Source organism: Petaurus breviceps, unplaced genomic scaffold, assembly GCF_028583685.1.
Source record: "Petaurus breviceps papuanus isolate PSGF00001 unplaced genomic scaffold, PetGlider_PUasm1.0 227, whole genome shotgun sequence".
NCBI classification, from domain to species: Eukaryota; Metazoa; Chordata; class Mammalia; order Diprotodontia; family Petauridae; genus Petaurus; species Petaurus breviceps.
In genome coordinates, this window is record NW_027185896.1 from 5,617,652 (window position 1) to 5,635,168 (window position 17,517).

General features: G+C 37.3%; 1 protein-coding gene across 50 annotated transcripts in view; it reads left to right on the forward strand.

The window, feature by feature from the left end:
• The window catches only part of PBRM1 (polybromo 1), a 120,547-nt gene that overhangs the window by 79,821 nt on the left and 23,209 nt on the right, over positions 1-17,517 (forward strand). For 40 of the 50 annotated variants that reach the window (XM_069095502.1, XM_069095514.1, XM_069095495.1 and 37 more), the window contains 5 exons: positions 1,217-1,428; positions 8,205-8,390; positions 9,144-9,301; positions 10,315-10,581; positions 16,404-16,549. In XM_069095502.1, the coding sequence (XP_068951603.1) occupies positions 1,217-1,428; positions 8,205-8,390; positions 9,144-9,301; positions 10,315-10,581; positions 16,404-16,549 (969 nt within the window). The remainder of the gene's footprint in view (positions 1-1,216; positions 1,429-8,204; positions 8,391-9,143; positions 9,302-10,314; positions 10,582-16,403; positions 16,550-17,517) is intronic. The other 10 variants (XM_069095501.1, XM_069095539.1, XM_069095521.1 and 7 more) reach the window with 1 other exon arrangement.

Here is a 17,517-nt window from a genome sequence, read left to right on the forward strand (position 1 = left end):
CATGGTAGCATAGTAATTGGATAGGACTTTGAGTCAGGACCCCTGGGTATGAATCAAGTCTGGCATTTATGGTGATATGACCATGGACCAAGTCACGTTTCAACTTTCTGAGACTCACTTTCCTCTCACAACCTCCCAATTGTCCAGAAACTCTTTCCTTAACAACAATGAAACTAAAATGAAAACTGGTATTTGGGAATAAAACTGATGTTGATGCCTTTTTTTTAAGTTATATAATTGTTATCAGAACCCCTTCTAATTCTTTGTCTTATAATTCACATTTTTGAATATTCACTATATATGCTGCTAGCTCACATAGCCAGTGTTGCAAACAAGGAACATTGAAAGGGCACAAGCTCACTTTCTCATCTGCTCCCTAATGAAGGAGTCATTTTTTTTAAGAGTCAAAGAGCCTAAGCTAGCCACCCATGAGAATTATGTAAAATCTAGTCGTATGTGTCTCATGTAGCAAACATATTTAGCTGCTTAGCTTTGGTGCATTTGGATGTACCAAAATTCCCTTCAAGCCTCATAACAAAACCTCATAATAATGAAAACATGTGATTTCCCACTGAATATTTGAATTTGAGTTCTCCTTTCAACTTGAGAAGCCATCTATCTATTTGCTGGACATATGCCATACATGATATGAAGTGGATAGACTATATTACAAATAGTAGTTAAACAGGTAAGAGCTCATTTTTTTTAGCAATGTTATAGCAATGTTAGAAATGTATCCACATTATTTCCTTGTACCTGAATTGTATTCAATATCACTCAAAACAAATGCTCATTTTTTTTTCTTTTTTTTTTTTTTTTTTTAAGCAATAAGGGTTAAGTAACTTGCTCAAGGTTACACGGCCAGTTATTTCCGGGTGTGGTGCTGAGTGTCTGAGCCCGGGATTCGATCTCCAGGTCGTCCCAACACTGGAGCCGGTGCTCTTACTTGCTGAGCCACCTGGCCGCCCCTAAGCAATTGGGGTTAAGTAACTTGCTCAAGGTTACACAGCCAGGTGTTTCTGGGTGGGTGCTAAGTGTCTGAGCCCGGGATTCGATCTCCAGGTCGTTCTGACGCTGGAGTCGGTGCTCTTACTCGCTGTGCTACCTGGCCACCCCCAACAAATGCTCATTTTAATGCTATTTGGCATGAATGAGAAGAAATAGGAAAGGAAGAGTAATAATAATTCAACTGAAAATGTACCCTGTGTCCCTCCAGGACGGATTCAGAAATATACGAAGATGCAGTAGAACTTCAGCAATTCTTCATTAAGATCCGTGATGAGCTCTGCAAGAATGGAGAGATCCTTCTCTCACCAGCACTCAGTTATACAACAAAGCATCTCCATAATGATGTGGAGAAAGAGAAAAAGGAAAAGTTACCAAAAGAAATAGAGGAAGATAAACTAAAACGGGAAGAAGAAAAGAGAGGTGAGTTTCTTTTCATTTTTTTATGACCAAGAAATATGGTGTTAATTTTGTAGTTAAATCCCTCTATATCAACGTATCCTGAGTTTGTAAATGAAGAATCATATGTCTCCTACAGAAGAGGTCATTAAGAGAAACTATGTGTCCTCATCATCAATGTGACATTTTTTTCATAGGGCTTAAAAGGCTTAGAAATCTAGGTATACAGCATGGCAGACAAAAATACCTTCTCTCTCTCTATAGGAAAGAAGATGATAAATTCACAGGAGAACTTAGAACTTCTTAATATTATGGACTAACAAGCAATTAAGAATCTGAATAGGGCTAGGAAGCAATTAAAAGATATGTCAGTCGTATACCACTTTGTATTTCTATCAAGACACATACTTGAATTTGAGTAGCTTTTCTAATTTTTTAAAAATGAGATAGAATCTTGCTCATGTGCAAATTTAAAAAAATTCATTTAACTGAATATTAATTATAAAGAATTCTGTTATAGCCACATCACCCAGACCTTGCCACCATCTGCCAGGATTTGTAACCAGTTAAGGACTGAGGAGTTTTTTGGGTCAAACTTGTAATCATTACAGACAGATTTGTGATATAATCAACTTGCAGTATTAGATTTGTGATATAGTCAACTTGCAGTATTTTTTCTACAATAGAATCATGAGTTAACATAAATAATTGGAATGTACAAATTTCTTTTTAGCCCATTACTTCAGTCTTTCCACCAAAATAACTTTACTTGGGCAAAGAGCAAAACTAATTCACTTGAAGTTAATTTCTTCTCCTTGCTCCCGCACAGCATTTGATGGAAATTCTAAGATGAAGCTTCAAGAGGAGAAGCTTGGGGCCTGGCTTGTCAGCACCTGAACAGTGGAGTTGACTATGTCTGTCCAAAAGGTTCGGCTACCACTATTTAGGTAGCTAAGGGAGTGCAGAGTTTGCTCATGGGTCTTAGAGTCAGATAGATCTGTCCTGCCTCAGACATTTATTAGTTGTGTGATCCTGAACAAGTCACTTAACCTCTGTCTTACTTAGTTTCCTCATCTTTAAAATCAGGGTAATAACATTATGTTCCTCACAAAGTTATTGTGAAAATCCAATGAGTCAACTTGTTAGGGTTTTTTAAACCTAAAGCATTATATAAATGCTATTATTTATCATCATCATCATTATTATTATCATTACTGTTATTTAAGGAAAAGGAATTTCATTGCTTTGGGTGTTCTATCCATTGTCACAGATCATACTTTTACAACCTCATAGAATGGATTAAAGAGTTACTTTGGCCAAAAACTTCATCCCTCTACAGCCAACCTGGTGACAAAAGGTCACCCTCTGTGACCTTAAGCCCATTCCCAGATGACATACAGTTCAATATTCAGAGCCATTTCAGTTTGGTATAGAGTCCTTCAGAGCTTGTGTTCCACTAAAGTCATATTTGCCAGTCCAGGGTCACCTCCATGCCACAATGAAGCCTCAGTGAAGGACTTCAGCAAAGGTTGTCTACAGCTAACTTTGGGAAACTTTGATTTGTCAGTTATTAGTTAAGTTATCTTCATGACGTCACCTAGCATGTTCTCACACACAGTACAGGTCACCAGGTAACCCTATCATAGTTTTAGAACTAGAAAAAACTGGGGCGGCCAGGTAGCACAGTGAGTAAGAGCACCGGCTCCAGTGTTGGGATGACCTGGGGATCGAATCCCGGGCTCAGACACTTAGCACCCACCCAGAAACACCTGGCCATGTAACCTTGAGCAAGTTACTTAACCCCAATTGCTTAGGGGAAGCCAGGTGGCTCAGTGAGTAAGAGCACTGGCTCCAATGTCAGGATGACCTGGGGATTAAATCCGGGCTCAGATACTTAGCACCACACCCAGAAATAACTGGCCGTGTAACCTTGAGCAAGTTACTTAACCCCGATTGCTTTAAAAAAAAAACAAAAAAAACTAGAAAAAACTTTAAGGGCTTCTAGTTCCACCTCTTAATTTTACAGGACACTGAGTTCCAGAGGGGCCAAAACAACCTGCCCTGTGAGTGTTGTAGCCTGGATTTGAACCCAGGCCCTCTGATTCCAAATGTAATGCTTCTTTTTGCTACTCTGCACTTCCTACCGAGATATATAGTTTGAATTAAGCTGAGCATATTTTTCATCCAGAAATTATTTAATGTTACCAAAAAAAGAGATCCTTAAAATTATTCTGAATGTTTGCATTGATTATCATTGCTTACAGAAAAATATTAAGAATCTGAAGATAACATATGTTCAAAGTTAGTTGATCTTTAATTATTGGGCTGATCTTCACTCCTTCATTATCTTTAGATTGGAAATGAATCAATCATTCTTTTGAGTAGCTTACATATAGCACATTATGTAGAAAAGACATCTTTGTTTTCCCACTGGCCTCCTCAATTATTTTTGGCCAAGTGTGAGAATCTTTTGTTAGTAAATTCCAGCAGTAGATCCAGAAGGAACACAAGATGGTTTTTCACAGGATTCACCAACAGTAACTGTTGTGGAATTGGAATAGATAGGTTGTCTGATGGGATGGTGAGCTCTTGTTAGAAACCAAATATTTGAAAGTATGGAGACTTTCTTGTAAAATAAGTCAGTGTATAATTTAGTCATGAATGAGCCTGGTTTAAAAGAAGTGTTGTGGATTTTTTGTTTGTTTTTGTTTTATGAAAAGGCTATATATGATAGTTGTTACTTTGATCATTATAATTTCAAATCAGAAAACATTGATTAAATACCTGCTATGCTGCATATAAAGAGCTGTGCTAGACAGTAAATGAAAATATAAAATTTAGTCAAGAAATGATCCTTGTTCACAAGAAATTCAGCAGATGCATAGATAACTATAACGCAAAATAATACATGTCAGTTAACAAGCATTTTAAGGGCATGTTGTGTGCTACGCACTGTGCTAAGTACTGTAGATACAAAAAAAGGCAGAAAAAGGTCTCTTCCCAGGCACTCCACAGTATAATGGGGAGACAATATGCAGATACCTATGTATGAACAAGCTATATATACAGGATAAATTGGAAATAACTAGAATTAAGGGAGATCAGGAAATGCCTTCTCTAGAAGGAAGCCAAGAAAGTCATGAGAGAGAGAATTCCAAGGATGGAGGTAAAAAGGCAAAGAGCTGAGATGGAGTGTCTTGTTCATGAAACAGCAAGGAGGCCAGGTCACTGGAATACCAAGCCAAGGATTTTATGTTTGATCCTAGAACCACTGGAGTTTCCCGAATATAGAAGTGACATGATCAGACCCATACTTTAGGAAGATCAGTTTGACCAGTGAGTGGAGGATGGGCTAGCTTGAGGTGATAGTCCAAGTCTAGGGAGATAAGAAGATAAGGGGATAAGGTGCCAGTGTCAGAGGAGAGAAGGCAGAGTATACAAGAGATCAAGAGAAGCTACAAAGGTCAGATCAACAGGCCTTGGCAACAGATTGGATTGGGGCTGGGAGGGAATGGGAATGAAAGAGATTGAGGAGTTGAGGATGACACTTGGTTAGGTGGCCTGGATGATTGGGACCATAGTGGTGCCCTCAACGGTAATGGGGAAGTTTGGAAGAGAGGAAGGTTTGGGAGGGAAAGATAATGAGTTCAGTTTGGAGTTCGAGATCCACCAGGCAATTAGAGATGCAAGTAAAGAGGTTAGGGCTGGATAAGTGGCTTTGAGAATCATCATCATAGCGATGATAATTGCATCCATGAGAGTTGAGATCATCAGACAAAATAGTATAGAAGAAGAGGTACTTTTAAAGGGACAGACACTGGCCCCACTTAGATGCTGGGCTCTTTCCCTCAGGCTTAGAGGAGTGCCGTCCAGTTTTTCTCTGCATCTCCCCTGCCCCCCCGCCAACCTTCCAATTCAGTGGTGTCCTGACTTGTTCTTTCTGTTCTTTGGTTCTCTGTTCAGCAGAACAATTCTTTTAACATTCATTTTTAAAACTCTTGAGTTCCAAATTCTCTCCCTCCCCCCCACCCAGCCTCATTGAGAAGGCCAGCAATTCAGTATAGGTTATACATGTATAGTTATGCAAAATATATTTCCATATTAATCATATTTGAAAGAAAACACAGGCAAAACCAAAATAAATCCTTAAGAAAAATAAAGAAAATAAAGAAGTATGCTTCTATCTATATTCAGACATCATCAGCACTTTTTCTGGGGATGGGTAATATTTTTCATCATGAGTCCTTTAGAGCTGTCTTGGATGACATATTGCTGAGGACAGCAAATTATCAATATTGATGTTACTTTGTACACAGTACATTTCACTTTGCATCAGCTCATGTAAGCCTTTCCATGTTTCTGAGAGCATCCAGCTCATCATTTCTTATAGCACAAATCACATAGCACAATTTGTTCAGCCAATACCTACTTTATGGGCATACCCTCAATTTCCAGTTCTTTGCCACCAGAAAAGAGCTGCTATAAATATTTATGTACATACAGATCTTTTTTTCCTTTTTTAAATCTTTTTGGATACAGACCTAGTAGTGGTATGGTTGCACTCTATTTCAAACCTATATATGTGTCCTGCCCCTTTCCTTCTATTCTTTCACTCTCTTGCAGAGATCTTTTTATTCTTCAGCAGAAAAATAAAGGGAAAATATAAAATGAACAAATTGCTGGAGAAACTAAAACTAAAAGACTTATGACGTCTTTTATGGGGCTGCAAAAGATACATGGTTTTCAGTATTAGAAAGAATTTTAACAAAAATTGATCTTATATCATGGTACAAATATTGCAAACAAATGTAAAAAGGCAGAAATAGTAAATAAATTTACAGATCATATCACAATAAATATAGTCATTGCTTCAGGGACCACAAAGATAGATCCAAATAGAGACTTAAAAATTAAATCTTAAATAATGAGTGGGTCAAAGAACAAATCATAGAAACAATAATTATGTGAAAGAACACGATTATGAAGAAACAATATACCAAAATTTCTTGGATGCAGTTAAATCTTCCTCAGGAAGAAGATCATATCCCTTTATTATACATTAACAAAATAGGAGGGGGGCAGCTAGGTGGCACAATGAATAGAGCCCTACAGTCAGGAGGACCTGAGTTCATATCCGGCCTCAGACATTTAACACAAAAACTAGCCATGTGACCTTGGGCAAGTCACTTAACCCCAATCGCCCCTCCAAAAAAAGCAAAAAAAAATAGGATAAAGAGAGGATTAATGAACTGAAGATGCCCTTAAAAAAATTAGAAAGCCAACAAATACATAAAAGAAGCACAAAAGAAGAAATTAAGAATTACAGGAGAAGTAGATAACATTGGAAGCAAAAAAAATGTAGACATGATCAGATTAAAAGCTGTTTTTTTGAAAAGACTAATAAAATTGATAAATCTTTAGCTAATCTGGTTAAAAACAAAAGAGCAGAAAAATAACAAATGAGGAAGGTGAAGTCAAAACAAAATCTGAAGAAATAAAAAGAATACTTGGAACCTATTATATTCAATCATATGCTAAGAAAACTGAGGAATACCTTTAAAAATATAATATACCTTAACCATCAGTTAACCTCATAGAGATTTTAAATAACCCAGTCTCAGAAAAAGAAACAAAACCAGTTGTAAAGGTAAGAAAAACAATTACACCAAAAAAAAAAACCAAACCAAAAAACCTCCTAGTACTAATGATTCACAGGAAAATTCTTTCAAGTTTTTAAAACACAATTAATACTTAACAAATTATTCTCAAAAATGCTCTCTATTAGAATTGTTTTATGAGACAGATGTAGTCTTTTTTTTTTTTAAAGCAATTGGGGTTAAGTAACTTGCTCAAGGTTACACGGCCAGTTGTTTTCTGGGTGTGGTGCTGAGCGCCTGAGCCCGGGATTTGATCTCCAGGTCGTCCCAACACTGGAGCCGGTGCTCTTACTCGCTGAGCCACCTGGCCGCCCCTGACAGATGTAGTCTTGATACCTAAACCAAGAGGGGCAGCCAGGTGGCGCAGTAAGAGCACCAGCCCCAGAGTCAGGATGACCTGGGATTGAATCCGGGCTCTGATACTTAGCACCACACCCAGAATTAACTGGCCATGTAACTTTGAGCAAATTACTTAACCCCAATTGCTTAAATAATAATAATAATAATTTAAGGGGTGGCCAGGTGGTTCAGCGAGTAAGAGCACCAGCCCCAGTGTCAGGATAACCTGGGGATCGAATACCCGGCTCAGATACTTAGCACCACACCCAGAAATAACTGGCCATGTAACCTTGAGCAAGTTACTTAACCCCAATTGCTTAAAAAAAAAAAAAATACCTAAACCAAGGAGGGATAAAATACAGGAGGAAAACCATAATCTTAACTTCATTAATGAATATTGATTCAAAAATTAGAAACAAAACTATCTCAAACAGACTATAAGTGATTTATCCAAGAAATCAATTTTTTTAAGGTTTTTTATACCAGGGATGCAAAGATAGTTCAGTATTAGAAAAACAATCAGTATAATCACACTAAAGCACTAAACTAAATGATTTATCTCAATGCATGAAGAAAGAACCTTTAACAAAGTATAGTACCCATTTGTGCCAAAAACCCTACAAGATGTAGGCATGGAGAGACATTTTTAATATCAGAAAAAAAATCTGTCTGAAACTAAAAGCAAACACCTTATGCAGTATAGATACAGTAGAACCTTTTCCAGTAAATATAAAAGTAAAACTCTTGCTGTTCCCAGCATTCTCTTAAATGTTTTTTTTTTTCCTCTCTCCTTTGTGAAATAAGAAGCTGAAAAGAGTGAGGACTCTTCTGGAGGAGCAGGCCTTTCTATCTTACATCGAACATACAGCCAGGACTGTAGCTTCAAGAACAGCATGTACCACGTTGGGGATTATGTCTATGTGGAGCCGGCAGAAGCCAACCTCCAACCACACATAGTCTGCATTGAAAGACTGTGGGAAGATTCTGCTGGTGAGTACCAAGGTTTCACTGGGTCTGTCATGAGGAGAGACACAGGAATTTGGGGGATCTTTTATATAATTTAAGTAGATATAAACCTTTGCATAATCCACCACTAAATGGTAAGCAAGCACCCATTGTTTGTAAAACCCTGGACACACCTGCTGTGGAGTGTGCAGGTTTAAAAAAAAAAAAGTCATGATTCCTGCTATCCATGAGTTTACAGTCAAGTTGAAATAATGTTCACATGAAAGAAATACTTTAAAAAGCAAATTTATTTACAGAAAAATATTGAATAAGCTATGTTATATCACCATTTAGGTCTAACCAGAAGGCTTCTTTTCAGAAAAGAATGTTTACAGATGGTTTTGAAGAAGAGAGAAGAGCATGGATTGGCAGGCAGAAGGAAAAGATCTGCTGTGGGTGGAAGTAATGGAATGTAAAGATATGTTTTAAGAAACAGAGATGGAGGATATGAGATTAACCCCCTCGCATTTTGAGTTGCTTCTTCCTTTGAGAACTGTCAGAGCACTTTTCTCAGGACAGCTGAACTTCCAGCATATAGTATAATTAAACTGCTATTTTCTTATTTACCCATTTGTAGAAATTTGGTAAAAGGCTAGCTTAACTCTTTTAAGCAGGCAATGACAATGAAATAAGGACTGTACAGGCTCTCATTGCTGGGTTTGGGGCCTAAAAAGACTAATTAATAGATTAATTTGCTTTTTCTTTAATGCGGCATTTTTTCCCTTTTGTTTACTTTAGGTGAAAAATGGTTGTGTGGCTGTTGGTTTTATCGGCCAAATGAAACATTCCACCTTGCTACACGAAAATTTTTGGAAAAAGAAGTTTTTAAAAGTGATTATTACAACAAAGTACCTGTTAGCAAAATCCTGGGCAAATGTGTAGTCATGTTTGTTAAGGTGAGATACTACCCCCAGAACATACCCCCCCCCCCCCCCACACACACACACACACACACACACACACAGAGCAACCTTGAAACTCTGGAAGGTAGAAGCTCTGCATTAAATCTAATTGAATTTAGTCTGTGTGGCAGCATATAAAAATTTAAGGAAAGAATTAACCATTTTATATGGAGTAAATGTTTATTTTTCCACATAAAAACTAATTGCAAGCTACAAAATGTTTAATCATACTGGTGTGTTTTCTTAGTTGAAGGGAGATTTTCAAAGAAAAACTGAAATTAACTGCTAGGGATCTGTCTGTATTTAGATTCTCATTTTGCTGTATCCCAGTGCTAGGGGAAAAAGAGAGTAGAAAAGCCCATAAGAGCAGACATAGCTTATAAAATTTGAAGGAATATTAGAGATCCATTCTGACTCCTTATTTTACACATCAGGACACTAAGACCTAGAGGCAGCGTGGGGCAGTGGAGAGAGTGCTGTTTCACCTGGCTAGGTCAGAGGAGAGAGGTCTCAGTGGTGTCAGTCATGACTTTGAGAGGCAACAGGGAGCTACAACTGAGGGATTGTAGTCAGAATCCCTCCTCAATACCAAGTGATTATGGGAAAATGATTAATCTTTCAGAACTTTGGTTTCCTGTCATTTAAAGATTATGCTAATTAGACTCCTTTCCTTATGAGTAGTTGTGAGAAAAGTGCTTTGCAAAGTTTAAATAGATGTAGATTTGAGCTACTTGTCATTGTTACTGGGGCCTTTTCTCCCTAACAACTTTGCATTTAACCACCTTATATTTATTTTGTATATTTTTATTCTGTATTTTATTACATGTCATGTATGGATATTATTTCCCATAACAAATTAGAAGATCCTTGAGAACAGGGATTGTTTTCATTTTTTTGTCTTTGTACAGAAAAAATAACTTTTAGTAATTAGTCATTTAAGGGTTTGTTTGTTTTTTTAGTAATTTAGTTTCATTAAATAATCTAATGCTATTACTTTGTTTTAACAGGAATACTTCAAACTGTGCCCAGAAACCTTTCGAGATGAAGATGTTTATGTCTGTGAGTCACGATATTCTGCCAAAACAAAATCTTTCAAGAAAATTAAGCTGTGGACCATGCCTGTCAGTTCCGTTAGGTTTATCCCACGAGATGTGCCTCTGCCTGTGGTGCGTGTTGCTTCTGTGTTTGCAAATACAGACAAAATGGATGATGAGAAACACACTGAAACTTCAGAGGACAGTAAAGGAGCAGACACTTTCCTTAACCTGGAAAAGGTATGGGGAGGACAGTCATAAAGGGTGTTACATTTTAAAAGAAAGATATCCGTAAAACAATTCTATCTGGTGTTGTACCCATAATGAGATGGGTGAAAAGGGAAGAATTTAAACAATGTTCTTGGTTATCATGGAAGTTAATTTCAACAGTGAAAGACAATTTGGAGATCAGTAATTTGTCTCTGACCTATATCTTGCTTTGCGTAAACTTTTATAAATCTTAATGTACTTTAAAAATCTTCATTGATTTTTTTGTTTTTACATTTTCTTTTCATATATATCCCTTAAATTATGTCATTTGATCCTCATAACAGCTCTGGTAGGTAGGTAGGTAGGTAGGTAGTATATCTCTACGTGTGCAAGGTCATACAACTAAAAAAGTGTCTGAGGCTGACTTTGTACCTGTGTCTCCTCAACTCCAGCTTTGATCCTCTTCACTGTGCCACCTTGCTGCCATACATCATATTCCTTGGGGTATGTGCCTTGCATTTGGGGTCTTTGAGTCTAAAGTTATGGACATTTTAGTCTCCTTAACAGAATTCTAAAATGCTTTCCAGAATTAGCGGACCGATTCATAGCTCCACCAGCAGTGTATTTGTGTGCCCGTCTTTCCACATCTTCAGCATTGGCTATTCCCATCTTTTGTCATCTTGGCCAATTTGCTGGAAATGAGATGAAAATGAAAGATGTTTTTATTTGTATTTCTCTTAGTTATTTGCGATTTAGATCTTTTATAAGGTTATTAATAGTTTGCAGTTCCATTAAGTAATAACTCTGGGTTTTATATGTTTGTAGTATTTATATTGGTTTCCTATATATCTTAAATTTCAGACTCTCATTAGAGATAGTTGGTGTAAAAAGTTTTTTCCATATTGATCGTTTCCTTTCTTATCCTAGTTATGTTGATTATGTTCATGCAAAAACATTTCAATTTCCTGTAGTTTAAATTATCTATTTTTTGATGATCATCTCTATCCCTTACGTAGTTAAGAATACTCCTCTTATGAAGAGTAACTGATCTCGTTTATTTTTTTTAATGGTATGACTTTTAATATTCAAGTCATGAATTCATTTTGAGCTTATTTGAGTATTTGATAAAAGATGTTAACCTAAATCTATTGGGCAATACTTTTTTTCATTCAATTTTTATTTTATTTTCAGCTCCCAATTCCCTCTCTTCTTACCCCTCCTTCCCCACTCCCACCCACAGTTAAGAAAACAAGAATCCCACTATCAGTTCTTCTCAAGAGTTTTTTTATGATTAGGCAGAATCTTCTAACATTTTAACTGACTTAAGTACAATTCCATGAATGAAATGATCCCCAGAAATCTCTTTCTTGAGAAATATTCTCTCAACAACAGTGTCAGAAAGTTGTGTTTTTGTGCTTATGAGAGGCTGTAGTTGATAGTCATGGGGAGAGTCTGTTCTTTAAAGTGGCTTTTCTTGGCTTTATGATTTTACAAATAACTGGTTTGTATAGCCGAGTAGCTTCAAAACACAATGTGATTACATTTTCTAACAATTTTGAAGTCTTGGAAACTAGTCGATGATAAATGACCTCCCACAATTCCAAAAGACTCCTGATGAGACATGCTGCCTCCCCTAGATAGAGAGGTGATGAATTCAATATAGATTGGGGCTTTTTTTTTTAATATGGTTAATTCAAGAATTTGTTTTGCTTGACTACATTTGTAACAAGTTTTCCTTTTATAGTCTCTCAATTGCTGTTTTTCTTAATAATCAGTCTCAAGAGTTTGGTGTTCGGTCAGACCATAAACCAGCATTTTTTGACCACTTAGGCAGGTAGGTAGCACAGTAGACAGAGCACTGGGCCTGGTGTCAGGAAGACCTGAGTTCAAATGTGGTTTCAGATACTTACTAGCTATGTAATCCTGTAATCACTTAACCCTGTTTGCCTCAGTTTCCTCATCTGTAAAATTAGCTGGAGAAGGAAATGGCAAACCACTCCAATATCTCTGCTAAGAAAACCCCAAATAGGGTTACGAAAAGTCAGACATGAATGAAAAATAATTGAAGAACAACAGCTCTGTGCTAAGTTAAGAATTCTACACCCCCCCCCTCTCCCCTTTCAGATATCTTCATAATGGTTCTCCCTGCTTCTGGTCTTTATTGCCCTATGATGTAGTCTTTACCTAGTTGCCAAAATAATGTTCCACATGTACAGATCTGACAGTGTCAATTTCCTTCTCAAAAACCTTCAGGTGCTTCTATTGCTTATAAAATAAATATGTACTCTTTATCATGGCGTTCAAGGATTTGCCAAAGAGGCACAATCTGACTCCAACCTATCTTTGCGATTTTAATTTTACTTCATTTCTTGTCATAAATTCTACATCCCAGCCAGGCTGGACTCATCATACCTGCATCTTTTTGGGCCTCCCTCACTGTTGTTCAAGTCATTCCCCCAGTCCTAAAATAAATTCCCTCTACAACTTTTACCTGTTAAAATTTTTATTCCTTCAAAGTCTACCTCAAGTTCCCCTTCTTCCATCAAGACATTCATGCTTGATTTTCCTTTCACTAAAAGTGATCTGGCCCTCCTCAGACTCCTTATAGCATTCTTTGTTTACCATATCTTTATACTATCAGCACAAAGAAACAATATCCCACTGTGCTTGGGAATTGATCCCTCAAAGCCCTCAAAATTATGTTGCCTCTAACGTGAACTTTGTGTATAGTTTAATCCAGCTAGTTTTCCCTTTGTTTTCTGTAGTAAAATTTCTACTTCCTTCTAGAGCATATTGTGGACTGTGATTAAAATTCAGATAGGATGGCTTCACCACCATTACTGGAGAAAATAATTTGTTATTGAAACCTTGACAGATCTTTTCCATTTTTCATCTCGAATCATCCTTAAATATTTGGGGACCGATATGTTTGAATTGGGTCTCAACAACAGAGCCAGGCTTTGAGCCCATGGCCTCTCTGGCTTCATAACCAGTACTCTGTCTACCATGTGTGAGTCTCTTGGTGTCTGTTTCTTTATCCTTTTCCCATTTTTCTTTACTAGCATATTTAAGTAGGTCAAGTGGTGCCATTTTGATTGCATTCCATATCATCCTTTCATTTTTCTTCATTTATTTGGTGTTGAGCTTGATCTTTGCTCATACATACATCTATACATATATGGATACACACACATTTATCAATCCTTATTCTCCTTGACCTCTTCAGTCACTTCTTCTGAACACAGCTCTCTCCTAACAACCACTGTGGCATCCTATAAATATGATTTCATTTTTTTTTGTGGTGGTATTCAGTGCTTTCTACATCTAGTACCTTCTGATTCTCTTCTGGAAAAGAAAATATTATAATAAATACATAGGCACAAGATTTCTAGGTAATCTACAGCCTTTGGCCTATTGATACTGAGCTGTATTTTCCAGTATATTTTTCATCACCTTTTCCTATGTACATTTGGTATTGAAATTACCAAGTATGTAAAGCATAGGTTGATTTTCTTTGCAGTCTTAATAAAATCTTCATAGAATTTCTCTACCTCCTTATTATCTAGAATGGATGTTAACAGTCTTTCTTCATAAATTCATGGATTTAGAGCAAAAAGGGATTTGATAGGCTGTCTAATCTAGTACCTTCATTTTACCAAGGAAGAAACTGATGCTTAGAAAAGTTATGGCTTGTACATAGTTACATAGGAAAAAATGGCAGAATCAGGGTCTGGATGTCCTAGACTCCAAATCTTTTCCACTGCATGTTTATGCCCATCGTAAGTACCATAAATTCAAGGTTACCAAAGGTCCCATAAAATGACATTCCTTTTTTTTTTAATTTATTTATTTACATATAGTTTACAACATTCAGTTCCACAGTCCCTTAAGTTTCAAATTTCCTCTCCCCTTCCCCGCCATGGTGGCATGCAATCAAATATAGAATCTACAAATACCTTCACATTAAACATTAGTCAAGTTATAAAGAAGAATTATAACCAGTAGAATGAACAATGAGAAAGAAGGGACAAAACAAAACACACATGAGAGAGAGCAAGTAGTTTGCTTCCATCTGCATTCAGACTCTAGTTTTTTCTCTGGGTGTGGATATCCCTTTCCATCCTGAGTCTTTTGGAGTTGTCTTCTAACCTTGTGTTGCTAAGAGGAGCCCAGTCTGTCAGAGTTAGTCATCACGCTTATGATGTATCTCTGATTATGTATAAAGTTCTCCTGGTTCTGCTCTCCCTACTCTGCATCAGTTTATATAAGTCTCTCCAGGTTATAAAGTGACATTTCTTGTTGATTTTGGATGCATGACAAAACCAATTCTGCCAGCTCCATTACTTGGCCCCCCAAGAAGAACCTATAACCTGTTACTGCATTTAAATGCAGCTTTCTTGTACAGACAGTTCTCGTTTTATGTAAGTGGACTTTCTGTAGGCCCCTATGTAAAGCAATGTGAATTTGCCCACAGAGGTAGGAAAGAGAGAAAGGAAGGGGATGTGCACCTTGGAGGGAGGGTGCTAGGGACAAAGAAGTGAGAGCCAGAGGAGGAATACGCAGGGGGCAGGGCCACACGGGGGCCTGGCCAGAACTCTGAGGGACACCTGTGGTTCAGAGGGTTTGTCCTGAAGGAGGATCCAACAAAGGAGATAGAAGAAGTGGTCAGATAGGTAGGAGGAAAAACCAGGAGAAGAGTGACTAAAGAGGTAAAGGAGAATGAGGATTGAGAAATGTGTGTATACATAGATGTATAGATGTATATATACACATAGATAGAATGTGTATATATAGCCTGACTTATAACCCAAAAGGATACTGAAATTTCCAAAAATTAATGGTCTTTATACAGATATTTTTGCATTTCAGTTAACTTTTCCTTTACAAACTTAGTTCTGTGCTATTTGGCCAGGGCACGAAGGAAGATACAAATATGATACATATACGTGTAGATAATAATATGCTTTCACTGTCTGTATTCTTTTAATTGTCTAGCTTCTCTCTCAGCTTTCTAACTTAATTACAGCTCCCAATCTTCTGGAGTCAGCTGACATGAAATGAGCTTTTTTCCAACCTCTCACTTTAAACCTTACGTATTTTTCCTATAAACAACATATTATGGATCTTGCCTTTTTATCTACTTTATAACCTGTTTTCTCCTTTTAAGTAAAGTCAGTTCATTCAAAGTCACCATTGTTGAATTTGTTCTTTTTCTGTTATGCTTAGCTATCATTTTAGTCTTGTCACTAAAATATGGCCCTTACCTCAATTCCTCTGGTTAATTGTAGTCATATTTACATGTGTATTTTCGAAAGATCACCTTGTGGTAATGCCTTTATATCTGTCTCATTTGTAACTTTTAAATGGATACACTGTTGTTGCTGTCATACATTTAGTCAGGTCCTACTCTTCATGACTCCGTGAACCAGACTGTCCATGGGATTTTCTTGGCATAAACATAGTCATGGTCTGCCCTTTCCTTTTCCAGCAGACTAAAGCAAACAGAGGTTAAGTGACTTGCCTCACACAGCTACTATAGTGACTGAGGTCAAATTTGAATTCAGGTTTTCCTGACTCCAAGCCCAGCACTCTATCCACTAAGTCACCTAGCTGCTTCCTGATACATTCGTGTAGGTTATAACAAAGTTTCAATGTCCAGTACTTTAAGAAGTTTAAAAATCTTGATTAATAGTAAGATAGGTTTCAGGACTGGACCTTTCAACATTTATATCCATTAATTTTTTCAGTTCATAGTCTATAAAAATCTGCCTTCCTTTTCACATCCCTAAGTATTTCCTTTGATGTTCATTTTCCTTTCTCATATCATCTTTTAACCACATCTTTTACTGTAGGATAAAGAAGATGTTCCAGTAGAAATGTCTAATGGGGAGCCAGGCTGCCACTATTTTGAACAACTTCGATACAATGATATGTGGCTAAAGGTTGGAGACTGTGTTTTCATAAAATCTCATGGCTTAGTGCGGCCTCGAGTGGGCAGGTGAGTATTTGGAGTTTTCCCTTATTAGAAAGGCATAGCCATAAAAATATTATGGCTAAAAAAAATCAGCAGTCCATTGAGAAATAAACTGGCAACAAGGAATATGGTATAGATTTAAAAAGCAAAGCCGCAAGGTCATTTGAATCCTGAGGTGGCAACCTGTGTGAAGGCTTTCTAACCTCCTTTGCATCCATGTTCCAGAACCTCTCTCTCTTTCCTTGTAACAGCCTGTAATGGAGACTAGACTCTGGGATATGGCACTGTTCAGTCCAAGGTATAGCAGTCAGACATCAGTGTGCCAAGTTGTGGATCCAGGAAACTCCTGTTCTTAGTTGGAGCTGTTGACCATTCTATTCTCTTTTATTAGTGTGTGCTCATACTTATATGTTTGCTTTGAAAAATCAGGAAAAGGTTCTTTCCATCATAAGAGTGACCACTGAAATCCTACATGGTGCCTATGTTCTGAATATTCAAGAGATACTGGGGTTGTTTTTTTTTTTTTTCAATTCTAAGAATTTACTATGTTCCAGGCACTGGGTCAAGTGCTGGAGACACAAAGAAGGGCAAGAACATGGTCCCTGCCCTCAAGGAGCTCACATCTTAATGAGGGACTGTATCAGCAATGCCATATTCACAATGCCTATAGAGATGACAAATATGCTGATATAATTATCCATCACAAAATACGTCAGGTTTGCCATTTGGGGAAATAAACTAGAAAATTTATTAAGATACCAAAAGACTGAGTCCCAAAACCAAAAAGTGAAAGCCATCAGAGTAGTTACGATATTGGCACAGGTAGATAAAGTAGAAAGCACCCACATTCTCAAGCCTTTAAAACAGAACAGGCTACCTCAGGCAAAGGTCCTCCTCTCCCCACTCACAGCAACCACCCAGCGCGCTCCCAGCAGCTCTGGCCTCTGGCAGTCCTCAGCTGGAGTCCTCACTCAAAAAAAAAAAAAAAAAAA